The sequence below is a fragment of the Solanum lycopersicum genome, chromosome 11 (assembly GCF_036512215.1).
Source record: "Solanum lycopersicum chromosome 11, SLM_r2.1".
NCBI lineage: Eukaryota > Viridiplantae > Streptophyta > Magnoliopsida > Solanales > Solanaceae > Solanum > Solanum lycopersicum.
In genome coordinates, this window is record NC_090810.1 from 6,072,287 (window position 1) to 6,092,492 (window position 20,206).

Here is a 20,206-nt window from a genome sequence, read left to right on the forward strand (position 1 = left end):
TGCTAAGTGCTAACTGATAAGTTTTCACTTTTTATAGTGAAATAAACTGTGTAACAACAGTGTAAGCATTCCCAGTTTCCCACTATACAATGGCTAATTTATAATCCAGATTCCAGAGAAAACTTACACCAAATACCAGCAAAATTATTTGAAAATTGGAGAGGAGCAGATAAAGGATTTATGTCGACATTACAACAAATTAATAGTAGGGTACTCAGACAACTCGTAGCACCCAAAACAAGTCATTGTTAGTCGTTACCTTGTGAGACGTGAGTTCCGTCCTCGCCTGAGTGACTAGAGAGTAGTTGTCGCCTCGCCGGACGCCTGAGTTACTCGTTGGTTAGTCGTCGCCGACTCGCCTCACCGGAGTTTGGAAATTGGAGAAACTTTGGAGACTGGAGAGAGCGTCGAAAATTGAGAAGTCAGAAAAAGGTCATGAAATGATGATAAATGGAACGAAATCAACGAATACAGAAATTAAAGCTTGACTCTTGAGGACTGAGATGCCATTGTTAGTCGTTACCTTGTGAGACCGATATGCATCCCTAGTTGTCGCCTCGCCGGACGCTTGAGTAACTCGTTGGTTAGTCGAGTTCCGTCCTCGCCTCACCGGAGTTTGGAAATTGGAGACTGGAGACTGGAGACTGGAGAGTGGCGGAAGCAGAAGGAGAAGGTTTCTAGACTTTCTACTTTGTAACCTAATTGTGAATTAGAAAATTAAAAAATAGGGGGAAATAGTCGGGTAATCGGGTGACCCGGGATATTTCCTTTCCAAACCCGTCATCCGAACCGTTAATCCAATTAAAAGAATTAGTGAACCGGTCCCCGACCCAATTACCCAGTAGCCCGACCCGTTAACCCAATAAATCGAAAATTGGTTCGGGTTAATGGTTTTAGCCGTTTTTTTGCACAGCCCTAATTTGGCCTATAATAAAAATATTTCTTTTGTCCAATTTAAAGAAATAAAATAATTTTATCATATTTTTACTCTCTAGAATTAAATAACTCTCAAGTAGTAATAGTCAAATTAACAATTTCAAAGTATCATTAATAAGATAAGTTTAATAAAATAAACTTCTAACAAAAATATATTTAAAATGTATCAAGTCAACATAGATCAAATACTTTGAAACTAAGAAAATTTAAGTTTAAATTGAGTAATTTGATTAATACAAAAAAACATATATGATAGACTTCAATTTACTAGCACAGAGGCATAACTTACCTAATATCAAATTGTAAAAAAAAAAATTAGACTTTTGATCAAGTGCTTCATTTTTTAAGAACTAACTTAAACAGTCAGTTCACTCAACTAAGTATGCATTTGGTCATGCGATACCATTACGATATGGTATTATGAGATGTAATTAGTGTTTGGATATGTGATTTTACGTTGATTCCATCTCATTATATATGGGCTTAAGTCATCTATAGCCACCTAAAGTTCTCCACATATTTCATTTAGACACTTATTTTTAAGTTTGTTCCAATTGAACATTTTTTTTATTTAAAAAAATACCTATTGAACATATTTTAACAATTAATTAAAAGTAAAGAGCAAAGTGTCCTACACTCGCTGCTGACGTGACATAATAGCTAATAAAAAAGAGATATGTGGCATTAGGCCCATAAAAACACTTAAACATAAATTAAAAAAATAAAATAAACAAAAATTATGTTTTCACTAAAAAAAATAAGTAAAAGAAAATATTTCTTTCCCCTTTTCTTCTTCTTCTTCTTCCCAGAACATCCCTCCCTCTGACATCCGTTCACCATTTCCCCTCAGCACGAGACACAAAATCGAAGCATTTCGATAGTAATTTTGAATTTGACTCTTTTTCCTTTCAATTCAAAATTTTATGAATTTGTTTTCCATCCATCCACCCTATCCTTCTCCTTGAATCTTACTCATTATTATAATTGATATTTCTCCTAATCTCACTACTATCTTAAATATTAATTTAGATTTGTTGATACTTTTTTTCTTCTATGTTGTGAGTTCTTTAGGATTTAAATTTCTTAACGTAACGATTTTGAAAAAAATAATTTCAGATTCGTCAGAAAAAATGGAGTTTCCTCAAAATTGTTTTTGATTCTATTTCTTATCACAATATATTTAAATATTTGTGATGTCGGTGATGGTGGTAAAAGAAGGGGAAGAAAACGATGACTTGAAAAATAAAAGATGAAAAAAATGACCGGAGAAAGAATGGTGATGGAGGAAAGTTGATAGCAATGGTGGTTAAGTTGAGTCAAAGAAGAGGAGGAGATATTACTTTAATTTTATTATTAAAAACATCTTCTTCTTTTTAAGTAAATGATGTCTTCCACACTCTTTAGGTGTGTGTATTACACATATAGTGTCATGTCAGCAAAAAATATCTATTATGTACAAATTTACTATAGTATAGGTGTTCAATAGGAAAAAGATTGAATTTGGGTGGCTAAATAAAATATTATGACAACTTTAAGGGACTGTGTATGACTTAAACCTGATATGTGACTCCATATTCTTCAACAACCATGATATGAAATCATATAGGAATACCATATCATATATTTGAGATATTTTAATGTAAAAATTGATTCACAAGTTTATATTATATTAAAATAACCTCACAATTATATCTAGTAACCATTTATTTCACCTATAAATAAAATTTATAATCACATCATTACTTTTTAAAGTCATTATTCTCACCGATATAATATTTATTGTTCTCACCAACATAGAGTCACTTTAACTCACGTTTCACGATTGTTGAGTGATAAATCTTGAAGAACCCGTGAAAGGTGTCCCATTTTTACTCAAATATATTGATGAAAAGTGAAAGTTAGATTGAAACAATTACTTAAGTGGAGAACAAATATCTTTGTAATAATTTATTATGCGATTTTATGATTTTTTTTGTCTTATTGATAAGATTGAATAAATAATTGAGGCTATTTTGATAGTTTTAGAACTTATGACATTTTTATGTCTATGAGAAAATATACAACACAAAAACTTCATATCGCATGTCCAAACAAAACTTAAATTTCATCTGATGATTTCATTAATATCATATTGCATGGCTAAACTGACCCTTAACTACATGTATAGTATTTGTATGATTATATATAACCTATATATACTAGATTGTAATAGTAAACATAAATTTGTCCAAACTTTTTGTGCAAATATCTCATTTTTCTCTCTTATGAGTTTTGACAATATGTGCTAGTCCTACAAAGATGTATATATTTGGGCCTTGAAATTAATCAGAAAAGCCCATTTTCATAAGATATAATAAAGAGAAGAAGATAAAGGTATAAATTGCAAAAATTGAAACAAACTTGAAATCACAACCTTTCATTGCTCTATCTCTCTCTCAAAAAAAAATGAAACTTCAACTCCATTTTCAACAATCTAATCTTCCATTACTCATTCAACTCAAGCACAAATCACCCATTAAAAATCCAAGAATCCCATATGGGAAAAGAGAAATTAACCAGTTAGCTTCAGAAAAAAGAAGCATAGTGAAACCATTATCTCTAGAAATTTTGCCCAAATTTAAGAAATTATCAAGAAGTGAAATTTCAAAGGAAAGATCAAATCTTTTGGTGTTGGGAGCTGTTTCTTTTGGTGTAGTGTTGTTTTTGATGGGTTTTGATGATAAAAATCAGGCATTAGCTTTGGGTCCTGAAGGTCCATTAATGGAGGAATTTTGGGATAATATGAGAAGATATGGTCTTTATGCATTGACAGTTAGTACTGGTGTTCTTTGGGCTGTTTTTCAGCCTATTTATGAACTTTTGAAGAACCCCATTTCTGCAATTTTGATTTTGACTATTATGGGTGGCAGTGTTTATATTGTTTCTCAAGTGGTGTCTGCTATGGTTGGTGTTACTGATTTTAGTTATGATTATAACTATTAGATTTCAATTATGTTCATGTATAAAGAGGAATTTTCCTTGGGTGGATACGGTTATCTGATATGGTGTGAGGCAGTTGCTATCGCGTAGAATTAGTAAAATTGCGCGAAAACTAGTTTCTTTTATGTTTATGCTTGAATTTAGTTAGTAATATATTTCCTTTCAACTTATTGTGTTCTGTCTGTTATTTCTTGATTATTCAGTGTTTGATATGTTATGTTCCCTTATATAATATAGAAAGGATCAAATTTTGATTTTGTTTTAATATTATGTTATTGATGTGCATAAATGAAAGACATGATCATATATAGTTAAATGTCTCGTTTCGGCGGTAGAGGAATGAAAATTTGGTCTTCTTTGAATGGACTTGGATAAAACTTTCCTCACGAGCGTTTTTAGGGTTGAGCTAGGCTCATATATCGTATCTTAACATGGTAACACAGCCAAACCCGTATCAATTTGTTGTTCACCAATGATGTGGCTCCATTTAAAAGTGTTCACACACAAATTGAGATACGGACGCGCGGGAAGAGTTAAATGTCCAAAATCGATAAAGGGATAGGAATTTGGTCTCTAGATATAGACTTGAACAGATCTTCCCTCATGAGCTAGTGTTTGGAGTTTAGTTGAACTCAGGTCATCATATCTTAACAATAGTCGACAACAATAGTTTTAGATTGATGTATAGTTATAGCTTCTTCTCAACATAATCAATATATACATTTGCGATATAGGTCATACAAACACAACTTTACAACATCCCAAATAGAGTAGATGAGACACTACAAAAGACAATTGTACTAAGATATAGAAATACATATTGTTTGCATTACACCATTAAGATACTAGCAACACCATAGACAAGTTAACACTACACCATAGACAAGTTAACACTGCTATAACATACCAAAAGAAGCTAGATTTTTACAGTACACAGTCCATCTAACTTAACAGACAATGGAAGAAACAGCAAGTTTATAAGGATACGTATTTGCATATGAGAAAGTGAGTGATTCTCCAGCAGCGAGGGGCTGTCCATCGTTAACAAGGCAGTCGTTATAGTTCAATCTTCTAAAAATCCTCGGATTAATAAGCCTAGCTGAACTGAACCAACCACAACTCAAGTGAATGTTGGAAATACTACAACTCCCTGAGTAACACGCGTTTAACACGATTACAGTGTAAGTTGGAATACCACTAGGAAGTGATGCTGATGGACCTTGGTTCACTTGAATGAAGTTATTTGAACATGTACCTTCACCTATTCTGTTTTCTGATCCATCACCACCAGTACTATTACCATCGCCACCATTACCATCACCAACATTACCTATAAAGCCACCAGTACCATCACCATCACCGCCACCAAAGAAATTACCATCACCAATATTTCCTATACCATCACCAGCATCATCACCAATATCTATATAAACGAAGAAAATGGAATCATTAAATTTTTAACAAAGAAAGTGCACGTGAAGAGTGATCAATCGAACACTATATATAGAATTACCAGGTAGGTCTAGTAACTTCCTAGCAGGATTGACAATGTAGTTTATAAAATCAGCACCATTAGCATGATTAATGTGTATAACTGCACAATCAAAAGATAAAAGATCAGAGTCAGATACACTAAGTTCTCACTATGCACGGATTACATAAAAGGTATTGAAATCCATCTTATCCTAATTCCTATAATTTGAATTATAATATAAGAAATTACAAAAACTAAAGAGACTATAATAATCATAATAGAAGCAAGTTAGCTATATATATACATGCAAGTAGATTAAATTTAGTAAACATAATTTGTAAATTTATTTCCCCTGAAAATAATGTGTTGGTCTGCTTACATGCAGCCCAAACCAACATTCATATATAAATTATGAAATTAACACTATACAAAACTTCAAAACTATTTGCATGTATAAGAAGGATATATTATAATGATATTTGATTACACTTCTTTTGAATCGACGATCTACCAGAATCCCGCTATTCACAGTAATAAATGTATAATCTACGCACTAAAGAAAACTGTTAAAATTACATGGAAATTCTCCTAGGGATTAGTATAAAAATTTACAGAAAACTAATTTTTTTGCAAATTTTTATACTAATCCATAGAAAAATCCCTATGTAATTCACAGTTTCTTTTGTAGTGTTTATACATCATATTCACCTCAGACATAACTTGTAAAATTATATTGAATACGTTATTGTTGTTGTCGAAAGAAGAAGAAAATATGAGAACAAATTATGAATATACCAGAGAATGAGACAAGCAACAAAACCACAGAGAATATGAAAAAGCTCTTCATTTCCATTGAATATTTCAACAATTTGAATGTATTTCTGCAAAAAAAATATATATATATGAACCATATATATGACACATAAGGTAGAATTAAAACTTAAATGGAAATTGTTGAAGTAAAAAATTAAAGCTTAATATGGAAATTTTTAAAGCAAGACATTAAAACTTAACATGGAAATTTTTAAAATAAAAAAATAGAGAGACAAAAGTAGAGTTACTACTCCTTGTAAAAATCCAAAATTAGATTGATGGTACAAAATGTATAGAGGAGGGATAGGGGAATTTATAGTGAAAAAAAGTTTTATGATACATATATTGGTATAAGAGCTAGTGGATTTATGGGCTTCTTCTAACACGTACTTGTCATTCAAAGGAATCAATTTTTTTATTTTATTGCGGAAAATTAAGAGATAATTTATTATTTTATATTTATTTTATTTTAATATCAAGATTATTCCTTTTATAAAATGTTGAATTTAAGTTATTATACTCAAAGTTAATATAGTAAAATTATCCTCTCTCTTTCTTTTCGTATAAAAACTATGTGTTAACAAATAATACTGGACAAGTAAAAATAGATTAATAATACTAATAATTATAGTTACCTACATTTTCCAGTAACTAGGCTGTGACTATAGTGACCACCTATATATATATATATATATATATATATATATATATATATATGAACTTGCGTTTCGAATATTTTTTTATTACAAATATATTACGTTTAACTATAAATGAAATTTAGAAGTAAACGAAACTAAATCCAATTCAAGAGTTATAGACCCTCCAAAAATACATGCATTATTAGTTTGTTACATATTTTTTGATATTTTTGAAGAGTTAAATATAAATACTCTATCTATCAATATTTTTAAAGAATCTCGACAAACAAACTATAAATGTAGAGGTAATTCAAGTGTAACTGTCTTTTCCATTTCATCCATAATGTATATGACTTGCTATTTCTCTTTTATTTATTACTATATGCCAATTTGCACTTTGATAAGATAAGAAATTAATTATCTGATATCATAACTAATGAAGTATGGTGTGCATATGCATCTATTCCCTTTAGTATTTTTTTTTTGTGTGTGTTATCAAATATGGAAAATTTGTAGTATGAAATAGCAAATCAATTAATTCAAATTAAATAATATAGTTATAATTTATTTTATTTGTAATTCGCAATAATTATTTTATTTTTTTGTCATTTGGTTCGGTATACAATTATATATCTGGTTTATAAATATTTGAAATGTATTTGTGGTTGTATACAGCGAGAGAAAAGTGTATGTACAATTACAAATACATATATTTTTGTCATATATACTTCTGATTATACAGATACAGATCTTATCATACAAATTACAATGTATAACTGAATTAATACAAAACTAAATAATTTGTATAAAATTGGATGAATCTAACGGATTATACAAATCAAAAACTCCATAACTTATGCCGCGGCAATTATGCAAACTATATCTATAATGCATAAATATGATTTTTATATTTGCTATATATAAAAGTTGCTCGATAATTATTCTATATTTAACATTTATTGATTTATTTAAAAGATAGGTTTACCGTAAGCTTATAAATTACTTATACTCCTTTCTTTTGTTTTTATTTACTTATTTGATTTGAAATGCTTCTTAGTAAGAAACAATAAATAAAAAAGATAATTTTATTATACTATCTCTGTTAATTATAAATATTGATAAAGAATTAGACGCAATGAAATGATTAAATTATTTCTTAATATTCTAAATTGAATAATTATTTTTAATATATTGAACAAATAAAAGTAATTCATTTATTGTCAATGTGAATACTTATTATATATTCAAATACATCATTTTCAATACTTTAGTTTATTGGAAACGTTATGAAAATTAATTCATTAATTAACACTGCTATTAAAGTAGCAGTTGGAGTTCAGAAAATTTAGTCACATCGATTAATGAACCCAATGCCTGATATTTTACAACTATATTTATTGTAATTAATACTTCAATTTAATTACTGCCTGAAAACATTCCTAGTCATAAAATACCATATGAATTAAACATTTAATAATCCCTAAATCTAATATATTCATAGGATTTAGTTAAATATTCTTATTGTTTAGCGATATAAGTTATTTGTGATTTGTTTAAGCTATTTTTGTTTCATATTACGTATATTGAAATTATTGTATCGTATTAATTGATATTAATTTCAAACATTGTACATTATAAACGAAGATTTTATTTTATTTTATAAATTTATTTATTTTGTGATAAAAGTTGAGAGGCCAAAAGTCAGAAATTGAACAACATTTGGCAAACCTGAACTGAGATTGGGAGTTAATTAATTGTGGTCACGAGTAAAGTCTGATATACACAAATCTCCAATGTCAAATATGGGTTTTGGATTGGTGTGATTTACAATAATACCCTTTAAAGTCGGTGGTCATCGATTTTTAACGTTGCTTTGTTTTAAGGACAAAATTTTTATTTTTTTTATCTATAAGGTTTACTCGTAGGACAAATGAAAATCGAAACTCAATAACTGTCGATCTACTTCATGTTTTTATAAATTATTACAAGCGTTAGATACGATAAAATGGTATTTTGGGGGAAGGCCTCAAGGTAGCTATGGGCTGATTTTATTTGGGCTTTTTGGGAGAGGGGAATAGTTGGGCCTAGTCGTATGATTGGCAAAATTGGTATAAATGGTAATTGAAATTTGTGTAATTATTAGGATAGTAATTTCTAATTTAATAATTACACAGTCTAATAATTATACTGACCTATTTGATTGTCATGTTGTAATTACATTATAATTACACACGTCATGTTTGGATGACATAAAGTAATTATACATTTTCTGTTTGGGTGTATAATAACAATCATAATATTATATTGATTTTTTAAAAATAAAAATAAATTATTTAAAATTTATATTAGACAAAATAAGAAACTATTTAAATGATATTAAATTAAATATTTAAGATATATATTATTTTCTGAAAATAGATTAATTATAAAAATGTGTTATTCGCTAATATTATGAAAAAATAATTGATTTATATTTTTTCAAATTAATAAATTTCAATTGAATTAATCACAAAAACTAAAAGTGTGAAGTTTCTACTAACATTATGAAATGCATGTCTGATAAAAAAAGTTAATATATAAATAAAATATTATAAATAATTAAAATGTTTGACAAACAGATAATTTATCAGGTCTAATTAAAAAATGACTTGCAATGTGAGTTTCAATATTACTAAAACAAATAAAATTAAAAATATGACATAAGTTACAAATTCAAAACAAAAAATCTAACATAATATCCGTATTACAAATTTCAATATAGCATACATAAATATGATTTATTTTTATTATTATTTTTTTAAAAAAATGTAAGTCTATAACCTTACTTAAAAATAAATTTTATTTTAATTTAAAAGTTAGAATATTAATAGAATTATGCTAATGAGAAAATAAGAGTGACATAAATAAATAGACAATCACATGAAGTAAGGCTGAGAAGGAGAAGAAAATATAATATAAAAATAAAAAATAAAAAACAAACTTTTAGAATATATAATAAAAATAAAAAAGAACTTAAATAATAAAAGTAAAAAAATAAAACAAAAATAATAATAGAAATTAAAAAAAAAAAGAGAAGTAATCTACGGGTAATTACCAGTAATTCACAGCCTCTGACTGTGAATTGGAAAGTGTAATTACCTCATGCCAATTACATCAATTACCTGTTGACCAAGTAATTAGGTGTTCAACCAAACATGACAAATAATGTAATTACATACAATTACACCAAATCAAATTATCAGGGTATCCTTCCAAACAAGCCCTTAGCAAAACAAAACAAAAAATATATATATGAAAAATATTTTGGATAACTCTTTCATTACTATAAGCAAGCATACATTGTTTGTTGGATTAATTAAATTTATATTTTGTGTCGAAAGTAGAGGGTTCAGATGAACCTGCAATTGTAAAATGTAAAAGTAAAGCCATTTGTTTTATTGAGAGAGTACAAACAACAATTTAAGAGGATTATACAAACTAAAATACATGAGATATCAATGATTAACAAGTTATAAATTCTCTAAAAACGTCAATAAATATTAAAAGACATACACACATCAACACCTACTACAAATTAATAATGCTGCCCTTATTTGTTGTGTTAGTCTAAACTTAATTTAATGGGGATTTAGTAAGAAAACGATGTACTTATATTGGAGGAAAATGTGGCATTGTTGCAATATATTCTACAAGATTAATTATCAACAAAGAAACAATTAATTTAGTGATAAAGGTCATAACAATCAAATTTAAACAAACAACACAATCATTAATTTCCAAGACAATTTTGAACAAATGTATAAGATAATCTTCTAAGTCTATGAATTAGGAACTCTATATTATAATAAAAATACCATCATATATTCTATGTAAGATAAATAATTCTAAAACGATATAAACTTTATCAATATTAGCTAATATTTGTAGCCATATATAGAATATGATAGTTCTTATTATTATATGGGGATCAATATTCTTATTCTGATAACCAAACGAACACTAAATTTATTATAATAAAAAAATATATCAATGATATTTGATAGAAAAAGGAAGGGAAGATGAAACAAATTAAATTAGATAATTAGCAATTAAATATAACAATCACTATCTTATCACAATTCACCTACTCAATAAAATTATCCAAACAATTTATAAACTAAAAATAATAAACTCCAAAGCTTAATTAGTTTGTGACCACATTGGATGTCACTTTCATAAACATTAATCTTGGTTCCATTAAGCCAAATGGATGTACTAACTTATAAAGTTAATCACATCAAGTCTTTAATCAATTAATCCTCCTTTGAATATATTGAACCTTATTGCTATTTTAATTTTTAAACATTTCAATCAACAAATACTTTGACTATTTAGATACCACATATCTATATTTGTCTTGTAATTCATTATTTTTATTCTAAGTGAAGTAGGCAAAAGGAGTCTTCCCTTTTGTCGTCTTACCAAAATAAATTATGTATAATTAGAAAAATGTAATTATACGGCAAGTGTCATCCAACTAGCACAAAATTACAAAATTATTTTCTTTTTAATTTTGTTTAGATTTCATTATTTTAGAATAGTGAGTCTGTTAGAGAAAGTTTCTCTATCTTACAAAGATAGAAATAAGGTATTCTTACATGTTATTCTCTTTAAATTTTATTTATAAGATTACACTGAATATATTATTATTGTTATTTTTTGATTCAGTCATTCATATCTATATATATACTTAAAATCAAAGATGACCTAGGGGTTAATCTTTCAATAAAGAATTTTGATTAATTCCTCAAACTTGGAATAATTTTGTAAGCCACTTCTCATGTTGAACCAATTTTTTTTTTCCCATTTTCATGTCATCAATACCTCATTTTATTGGTGTTTTACCAACGAGTACTTGTTATTAAGTTCACCAAAAACCAATGTTTTAAGGAGTGTTTAACGCTCAAGCAATTGCTTAGTGTTAAGTAAGAGGTTCTATCAAGGAAGTCATCATAGCTAATCCAAGTTATACTTCTTTCTCTTCTACTCACCCCACCTCCACCCACCCCACACTAAATAACGAGCGCTCTAATTAACTCTTATTATTAATTATCTGATATTTGAAATTTACTATGCTGATTGATTCAGATTTGAACAATATAAAAATCATCAAAGAGAAAGTTGTGCTCACGAGATTTTTCATTTTCAAAGCTCAAAATCCGAATTATTATCATTTATTTATTTTAAAATTATGGGGCTAGCTATAGATATGAGACTTGGTCACCTACCACAAGGCAAATTCTCCATACAACTTACAAAGGTTGGAAAACTTAAAACTTTTTCTTCTCTAGCTAATAGCAATTGTCTTTTTTATTTTTTTACTTTGATTTGACTATATCAAGCTAGCACTCTTTCCATTTTATTTTTTTTAAAAAAAAATTGGTTCAATATAAAAGACAATCTTCATGAACATTTCATAACAATATATATCATATTATATAAAAATACAAACGTTAAGAATCGGTCTACTAGCTTTATTTTTAGTAATTATTGAAATATTTCAAAAGGATAAAATTATAAAAAAAATTGGGGATATAGAAAATATCATTCGGCACGTATTAGAGCCGAAGTCAGTATTTGAAGTATATAAATTCGTGAATTTAATTGTTCTAAACGATCAAGTTCTAAATTAATAATTTGTACAAGCTTGATAAAAATTTTAACAAAAAAAATATTTCTAACTTGTAACTCATATTCTAACTTCGCGATATATTAGTTTTTTTTAAAAAAGAACCGGCTGAGCCGGCTATAATTTGTTGTTAGTTCTCATTTTTATTTATAATAATAATAGTCCACTTTTTGCGGCCAATTTTGCTTATAAGTAATGAAACTCTTTTAAATAACTTTCATTCTTCTAAACATTTTATATAATTATTACTTTCTTTTCTTTAAGCCAATAATATTTTTCACTTATAGAAGATAGAAAAAATAAGAAGAAATTAAGTATGGCAGAGTTTGATGAATTTAGAGATGAAGAACATTATTTTGTTGGACATCATAGTGATGTTGTTATCTTTGAACTTAATAGTTTGCAAAACCAACTCAAAGGTAATTTCATTTCATCCTTTTTCTTACCAAAAGACTTATTTTCGTGCATCCCTCGATTATTTTATTGACGATTTCTTTATACTGAATAATTATTTATTCAGACTTAGCTAATAAAATTTGAACATGATCAAACTCGTGATTATTTTCATTGTGTTTTTACAACCTTCAATCTTGCATTTGTCGAGCATGTGTGTCTTTGATCTTCACTCTTTTCTTATTCTTTTAAATAAACACGATTCATATAACTGACTTCAACTCGTTCTCTGTAAAGGCTTAATTAATTTTTTTTAAATCAATCTTCTAAATGAAATCCTGAATTAAAGTAGATTAAGTTAAGGCAAGTATGAGTTTCATCACAAGGAGCAATTGTGAGGAATATCCATTCTAGAACAATCATTTGGTTTGGTTCATTCTTTGACTGCTCTGCTCCCAAAAAAAGAGAGAGACTGAATTTCTTCCTCTTCTCATCGGATCAGAATTGATAGTCGTTCAACTTGAGGAAAGTACAGTCAGATTCAAAATCTCCAATGTCTTGATATTTACCTTGACTTCGATCTTCTCTTTTACGAGACGAGGCCTAGGGAGCCATATGAAAATATTGGATTTTTATTATCTATATTTACATCTACTATTAAAATTTTATAATTTAGTATTTAAACACATTTTTCATATATAACGTCAAAATACGTACGATTATGCAAATTTGCATAAATTTGTGGAATCGGTGCTAAGAGATTACGTAACGGAAGTTCTAGGCTGTTATATATATATATATATATATATATATATATATATATATATATATATATATAAAAGACTATGATTTTGAATATAAAATAAATTATCAATTATAACACATAAAGAATATGTAATTTATACCGTGGATATATATAAGTTAAAGTAGTTGCAAAGAAGAGGTTTATTTACTCTAATATCCTGTGGCTTAGGTAATATTTCATTTTCATGTAATTAATTTTTAACAATTATTATTTTTGTAACATTTGTGATGCCTATATATTACACTTGCAAAAAATTGTACAACTACAATTAGTTATTAATTACTTTTAATTCTTGATTTTGAATATATATTTTTCAGAGAAAGACAGAGAACTTGGAGCAGCTCAAAGTGAAATTAAGGCTTTGAAAGCAACAGACACTCTCAAAGATAAGGCACTTGAAGAGGTATTAACGTTTAATTTCACGTATGATTACTAAACTTTGATTCAATTAAACAATAAAATTATAAACTTGTATGTAACATAATTTATTTATTATCCTTGAAGTTACCAAAATTTACTTTATAGTTCAATCCCAAATTATTATTTTTTACAGCTTGGAAGTAAAGTTCAAAAACTGGAAGAAAAAATGAAAATAAGTGAAAATCTTCTTGAACAAAAGGTATGTCATGTTATTTATTTTCCTTAGTCTAGTATGTTTCTCGGACTCTTTAAAAATATAAACGAGTCTGTGTTAAATCATTCAAGTGTAGTATATCTTTTTAAGGATCTGACATGAGTACGACAATAATTTTGAAGAGTCTGAATAACGTATATACTAAAGGCATAATAAATAAGTATGACTCTTAATTTGGTGTCAGTTGACAACTATGACCCTTAACTTTAGATGTGTACGAGTAGACACTTAAACTTGTATAAAATTGAACAAGTAGACACATGTGTCCTACATGACATGACGCCACTTAGGACACAAAATTTTCCATGTAGGATGAATGTGTCAATTTGTTCAATTGTATACAAGTTTAAGTATCTATCCGTACACATCTAAAGTAAATGGTTATAGTTGTCAACGGAAGTTAAATTAAGCGTCATGATTATGTATTATGCCTATACTAAACGAAGTCCTAAATTGTTTTTGGTGCTGATCAAATATTGCAGAATCTTGATATCAAGAATCTCAGTAATGAGAAGAAAGAAGCTCTGGCTGCACAATATGCTGCTGAATCAACTCTTAGAAGAGTGTATGCAGACCAGAAAGACGATGATTCGCCTCCTATCGAGTCCATTATTGCTCCTCTTGAAGCAGATATTAAGATGTATAAGAATGAGGTAATGTATATACGATACAGTCAAACCTCTCTATAACCAACGGTCAAGTTTTCTTTAGAACTGATTTTTCATGTTATGTTATATCATACGTTGCTATTAACTTGTGTTTTTTTTCTTTTTTTTCAGATTGCAGCATTACAGGAAGATATAAGGGCTTTAGAAAGACAAAACAAGTCAAAAGAAGCAGCATTGCTAGAAGCAGAAAGGATACTAAAAAGTGCTTTAGAAAGAGCATTAATAGTTGAAGAAGTTCAGAATCACAACTTTGAGTTGAGAAGACAAATTGAAATCTGTCAGGTATGAGTTACAAAACCAGACTATAACAATGTGTTGCTCGGACTCTTCAAAAATATCAATGAGTTGTGCTGAATCCTCCAACAATACTGTATTTCTGGAGGATCTGTCATGGATGCAGCAACATTTTAAACCAGATTATAGCAAGTTGTGTTGCTCGGACTTTTCAAAAATGTTGATGAGTTGTGCTCGATCCTCCAACAATAGTGCATTTTTGGAAGATCTGTCACGAATGCAGCAACATTTTAAACCCGACTATAACAAGTTGTGTTGTTCGGACTCTTCAAAAATGTTGATGACTTGTGCTGGATTCTCCAACAACAGTCCATTTTTTGAGGATCCGTCACGGATGCAGAAACATCTTTGGAGAGTTCGAACAACGTAGATAACAAGTTACTTGAAAGATAGTATAAACATGAATTGCTACTCATCTGCATGCAGGAGGAATACAAAATACTTGACAAGACGAACCGTCAAAAGATTTTAGAAGTTGAAAGGCTTACCCAAACAATTAAAGAGCTTGAAGAGACAATTCTTGCTGGAGGAGCAGCTGCTAACAAGATCCGCGACTGTCAAAGACAAATTTCTGAACTACAAGTAAGATAAACCGCGAAAACAACCTATCAAAGTAACAGAACTTAATTACTCTTTTGATAAACTGATTGGAGCTTTTCATGAACATATAGGAGGAGAAGAGGACATTGGAAAGGGAACTAGCAAGACTCAAGATTTCAGCAAATCGAGTAGCAACAGTCGTGGCAAACGAGTGGAAAGATGAGAATGACAAAGTCATGCCTGTTAAACAATGGCTAGAAGAGAGAAAACTTTTGCAGGTCACTAGAACAATATGCTAATAAGTCTGATCAAATGAGTTATTATACTTAACTAGTCAATTTCTTTGAGTAATTTTGTGTATTTGGATTGTAGGCGGAGATGCAACGACTAAGAAACAAGCTCGTGAAATCAGAGAGAACTGCTAAGGCTGAAGCACAAATCAAGGTGAGATCTTGTTTTTACATATACAGTCAAAACTCTATATAACAGCATCGTTTGTCAATGATACTTTCCAGCTGCTATTGTGAAATGTTGTTACAGAGAACATTTCTAACGTAACATGAAAGATCGGTTCCACAGAAAATATGGTTGTTATAGAGAGGTCTGACCGTATATTCTGATATCTGTTAAACATATGCCGTAGGACAAGCTAAAATTGAGGCTGAGGACATTGGAAGAAGGGCTAAAGCAATCAACAAGTGTCTTTGTCACTCCTAATGGATCGCCAAAACCTCAAAAGACTAATCATTTGTTTAGTATTTTGTCGAGCAATGCTGGATTGAAAAAGAGATCAACGTCTCAACCAAGGGCGTCTACCATCAACAGAAGTTCAGAGAATCGAAGGGATGATGCTTGGAAGCAATTCAACAAGAAAGGCTCGGGAGATAGCTTGGTGAAGAAGAGCCTGTGGGCTTATCGAAATAAGGATGCTGAAAAGGAAAATGCAGAAATCAAAGAAAATTCTAACGGGCATATATATAGCAAGGAAATGACAGATACACAGAAAATCAAGAACAGGGTTGGTGACCATGAAGATAATAAGAACACTGGAAGCAACGAGAGCAATGATAACGATATGGTATCAGGACTTTTGTACGATATGCTTCAGAAAGAGGTACTTTGTTTGAGGAAATTCTGTGAGACAAAAGAGTCTGCTTTGAATGCTAAAGATGAAGAAATCAAGGTAAACTATCATGCCCTTTCACCATCAAATACATAACAGAAACATCACAATCCCTTAAAATTTTTTACTTTTTTTTGTTGTATATATTGCAGATGCTAATGAAGAAGATTGATACATTAAACAAAGCCATAGAAGTTGAATCTAGGAAAATGAAGAGAGAATCAGCTATAAGAGAGAGAGATTCAGTATCATCGATAAAGACGGATGACAATGTAAGAAGCAGAAACTCATTAACAAGGTCTGCATTTCCTCACTTCTTTTTCACACTTCCTATGTAGAGATCAAATAACTCATCCAAATATATTACTTCCTTTTGTTCTACAGCTCCGTCAGGGTCAAAACATATTGAAGAAGATAAATACGTTGGTAGAAAACAATCGATCAGACAGTGTGATATATTCTTAGAATACTTGTATATACAAAATGCAATTGAGTTGTGATTGATTTGTGAAGTGAGGAACTAAATCTCTCGTTGATTCGTTTTGCCTATATCTTTCTTTGATAAGATGTAACTGTTTAAAAATAACATCACTTGTATTAGAGAGTGCAATACATGTATTCAAGTTTCAGAAATTTGTATTATTTTTCCTGTTCATATAGAATGCTACAATCAAGAAATAGACATTTCATGTTTTTGTGCCTGTAATAAAGAACAGCAGTAAACAACAATAGAAGAAAGTGAAGCTTCATAATTCAATTCATGGATGGCAGGGAAAAATGGCCACCTATCATAACAATGTCTCAATCTCGAAAAAGTCAGAGGTCGACTATATGAATCCTCACATGCCAATGTCATACAAAATAAAAACAAAAAGTGCAACCCTCTTCATAATGTGAGGATTCATCTTTAATTGGCTAGTTTTACGTTAGCTGTCAACATATCTATCTCGAGACAGGCAACGTGAGCAAGCTCATACGGACGTCTAGTGGAGTTTCTTGATGTCACCTCTCTCCAAAAAGCATTTTAGTATGGTACTATTTTTCATGTACAATGTTAGAGATTGGGAAAAATGGTGCTGGTTTTACACCTACATGAAATATTCTTATGATCTTAATTTCTCTAATAACTCTACAACTCTGGAATTGTATCTAAGCATGGCCTCCATTTCTTACCTACTACTCTTCTTCTTCTCTTTCCCTTGAAGGATCGAACGATTTTTCCAGATTGAAGATCTTTAACATTGTTCAAAAAGATCTCCAACTGTTCTTTTGTCAATACAATCTTGACTCTCTGGCTCTTACAACTATCACGAAGATCATAAATCTCCGCAGAAGTCAGCTTCTGCAATTGCTGGAAGAAAATAGGCGTTTTCTCCAGCAATTTGTCTTCTTCCTCGAAACTACAAACTCTTTCTTTCCTTATGTTAATGCAGTTCCCCATGACTTATTATTTGCATGTACATTACGACTAATGAATAGCTGTTCTATATATATATGTATATACACACAGCTGCTATAACATGTACCAGACAAAGAAACGTGCAGGCAACCTTCATTTTTAGTCTAAAAAAGTTTGCAGCACCCTGCATTATTAGTTTCAGGAACAAGAAATATTAAAGTATTAAATGGAAGTCAAAACTCTACAATTATTTAATCATCTAACACGAATTTAAGGCACCGTCTGAGTTGAACATTGTTTATTCTTTTAGAAAGTCAAAAAGGGGTGCATTATTCACTATACATTGCACCCCTTTGAGTCGGTACCTAATTAAGAGTCCGACTACACAAATTAAATTTAAAAATCATAAAGTTCAAATCTTGGCTCCGACTCTGGCCAGCTAAGATGATGAAATAGGAAAATAATGTCAACATTTTCGATACTTGCATTCAGAATTAGTACTGTACTTGTTATTTTGATAGAATCAGACAAAAGGCTCATCTGGGGGATTGGACATTGAGACTTCCTTGCTCTTATACCCGATTTAAGGCCTCACTTGAATGATATATGGTAGAGTTTAAGTTCAATGAAGCAACTTTTGGGTGTACTGAACGATCCAACACCTCAAGAACACGAACATGACATTTCTCAAGACGTCATTTACCTGAACAATTCCATTCACTCTATAACAATTTCACGAAAATCACATCAATTTATCTATTGACTTGACCTTTACATGCAGAATAATGTATACAGTAAGAAGGCAAGACGAAATATCAGCTGCTTGGCTCATTTGGCAAAAGATTTTAGCTAAATATATGGGGGAATTGCTTTAGTTGAATATTCACAGCTGAGCTCTTGACTGTACTAACTTGTAACTAAACAATCTCAACGCGGCTTAATCAATGTGATGATGCTTTTATAGGCCATAGCTCCTAGAGTTGTGTGCATCAGAAGGTGATAAATAGACAGACGGAAAAGAAGCAGAGAATGCCATGCTAGCTGAGCATATTGATGCTGAAAATGGGGAGGTGTAAGAAACGGAGTAAAACTGGACCTTGTTAATGAGCTCAAGCCCAAGTATATATGAATGACCTGATTCCTTGCATTGTTAAAATAACAGAGCCAAATTTTTCATCAACTTCCATTACATTGTGACAACATACCTCAAGGATACCTGAATTTCATGGCTAACTAGCTAGTAACAGGGAAAGCAAAATACCATTACTAAATAAAGTTGAACATCCAACTACATGTAATGACGTTCAGTCCTTCACAATATTCCACAAATTCAGATTAGCAGTCCACATTTAATTAGGACAACAAGCTCTGAATTTCCTGACATATGCTTGTTGTCTTGGTTAGGACAACTAGCTCTGAGTGGAGATGGTAGGTCGTGTTATGGAGAAAGTGGAAGTGATAGCCTCATAGGAGGATGAAAGAGGAAGAGGAGGCTATATTGGATAACAGAAGGGCGTAAGGAAGAAAATGAGGTAGGCATACTCCAGCTGGTAAGGAAGAGGTTGAATCAAGAGGATCTGGTGCTGCTCATCTTGATTTGGTGTAACCAGAATTGTCAATGGTGCTCAAAACATGGATGGATCAAATGCAGATCACATTTTCATCCCCCAAATAAAGCTAAGCTATCAGCAAAATGAACAACTTGATGTTGATCTCAAATTCACTCATTTTATCCATTTTATTTTCTAGTATTTAATCAGTAATGCCTCCACAGAGAGTATGCTCCTAATTATCTCTGATACTAATTCTCTTGAGCAATTCAATTGTTGGTATTAATTTCAA

At 30.1% G+C, this 20,206-nt stretch overlaps 3 protein-coding genes across 3 annotated transcripts; 2 read left to right on the forward strand and 1 right to left on the reverse strand.

Moving 5' to 3' along the window:
• Nucleotides 1-1,561: 1,561 nt before the first annotated feature.
• Nucleotides 1,562-4,180, forward strand: LOC101263778 (uncharacterized). The gene has a single exon (XM_069291560.1). It carries the CDS (start codon nucleotides 3,382-3,384, stop codon nucleotides 3,916-3,918), a length of 537 nt encoding a protein of 178 aa, XP_069147661.1. The 5' UTR covers nucleotides 1,562-3,381; the 3' UTR covers nucleotides 3,919-4,180.
• LOC101251537 (TPD1 protein homolog 1-like) lies at nucleotides 3,613-6,515 on the reverse strand. Its single transcript, XM_004250512.5, has 4 exons — nucleotides 6,454-6,515; nucleotides 6,185-6,270; nucleotides 5,429-5,509; nucleotides 3,613-5,338 (listed from the first exon to the last, which is right to left on the reverse strand). Exons 2-4 carry the CDS (start codon nucleotides 6,240-6,242, stop codon nucleotides 4,863-4,865), a joined length of 615 nt encoding a protein of 204 aa, XP_004250560.1. The 5' UTR covers nucleotides 6,243-6,270; nucleotides 6,454-6,515; the 3' UTR covers nucleotides 3,613-4,862.
• Nucleotides 6,516-12,618: 6,103 nt separating this feature from the next.
• LOC101263482 (microtubule-associated protein 70-5) lies at nucleotides 12,619-17,607 on the forward strand. Its single transcript, XM_004250241.5, has 11 exons — nucleotides 12,619-12,927; nucleotides 14,024-14,109; nucleotides 14,260-14,325; nucleotides 14,823-14,993; nucleotides 15,120-15,290; nucleotides 15,729-15,884; nucleotides 15,974-16,120; nucleotides 16,215-16,286; nucleotides 16,486-17,025; nucleotides 17,118-17,263; nucleotides 17,350-17,607. The coding sequence occupies exons 1-11, from the start codon at nucleotides 12,825-12,827 to the stop codon at nucleotides 17,372-17,374; spliced, it is 1,683 nt and encodes a 560-aa protein (XP_004250289.1). The 5' UTR covers nucleotides 12,619-12,824; the 3' UTR covers nucleotides 17,375-17,607.
• The last annotated feature ends 2,599 nt before the right edge of the window (nucleotides 17,608-20,206 follow it).

Excerpts from the sequence above, each read along its gene's own strand:
- LOC101263778 (XM_069291560.1), top strand. The coding sequence starts at position 3,382 with ATGAAACTTCAACTCCATTTTCAACAATCTAATCTTCCATTACTCATT.
- LOC101251537 (XM_004250512.5), bottom strand. The coding sequence starts at position 6,242 with ATGGAAATGAAGAGCTTTTTCATATTCTCTGTGGTTTTGTTGCTTGTC. Across the intron at positions 5,510-6,184 it reads GTTGCTTGTCTCATTCTCTG|TTATACACATTAATCATGCT; the intron begins GTATATTCATAA and ends TTGATTGTGCAG. Across the intron at positions 5,339-5,428 it reads GAAGTTACTAGACCTACCTG|ATATTGGTGATGATGCTGGT; the intron begins GTAATTCTATAT and ends TCGTTTATATAG.
- LOC101263482 (XM_004250241.5), top strand. The coding sequence starts at position 12,825 with ATGGCAGAGTTTGATGAATTTAGAGATGAAGAACATTATTTTGTTGGA. Across the intron at positions 12,928-14,023 it reads TTTGCAAAACCAACTCAAAG|AGAAAGACAGAGAACTTGGA; the intron begins GTAATTTCATTT and ends TATATTTTTCAG. Across the intron at positions 15,885-15,973 it reads GACAAATTTCTGAACTACAA|GAGGAGAAGAGGACATTGGA; the intron begins GTAAGATAAACC and ends ATGAACATATAG.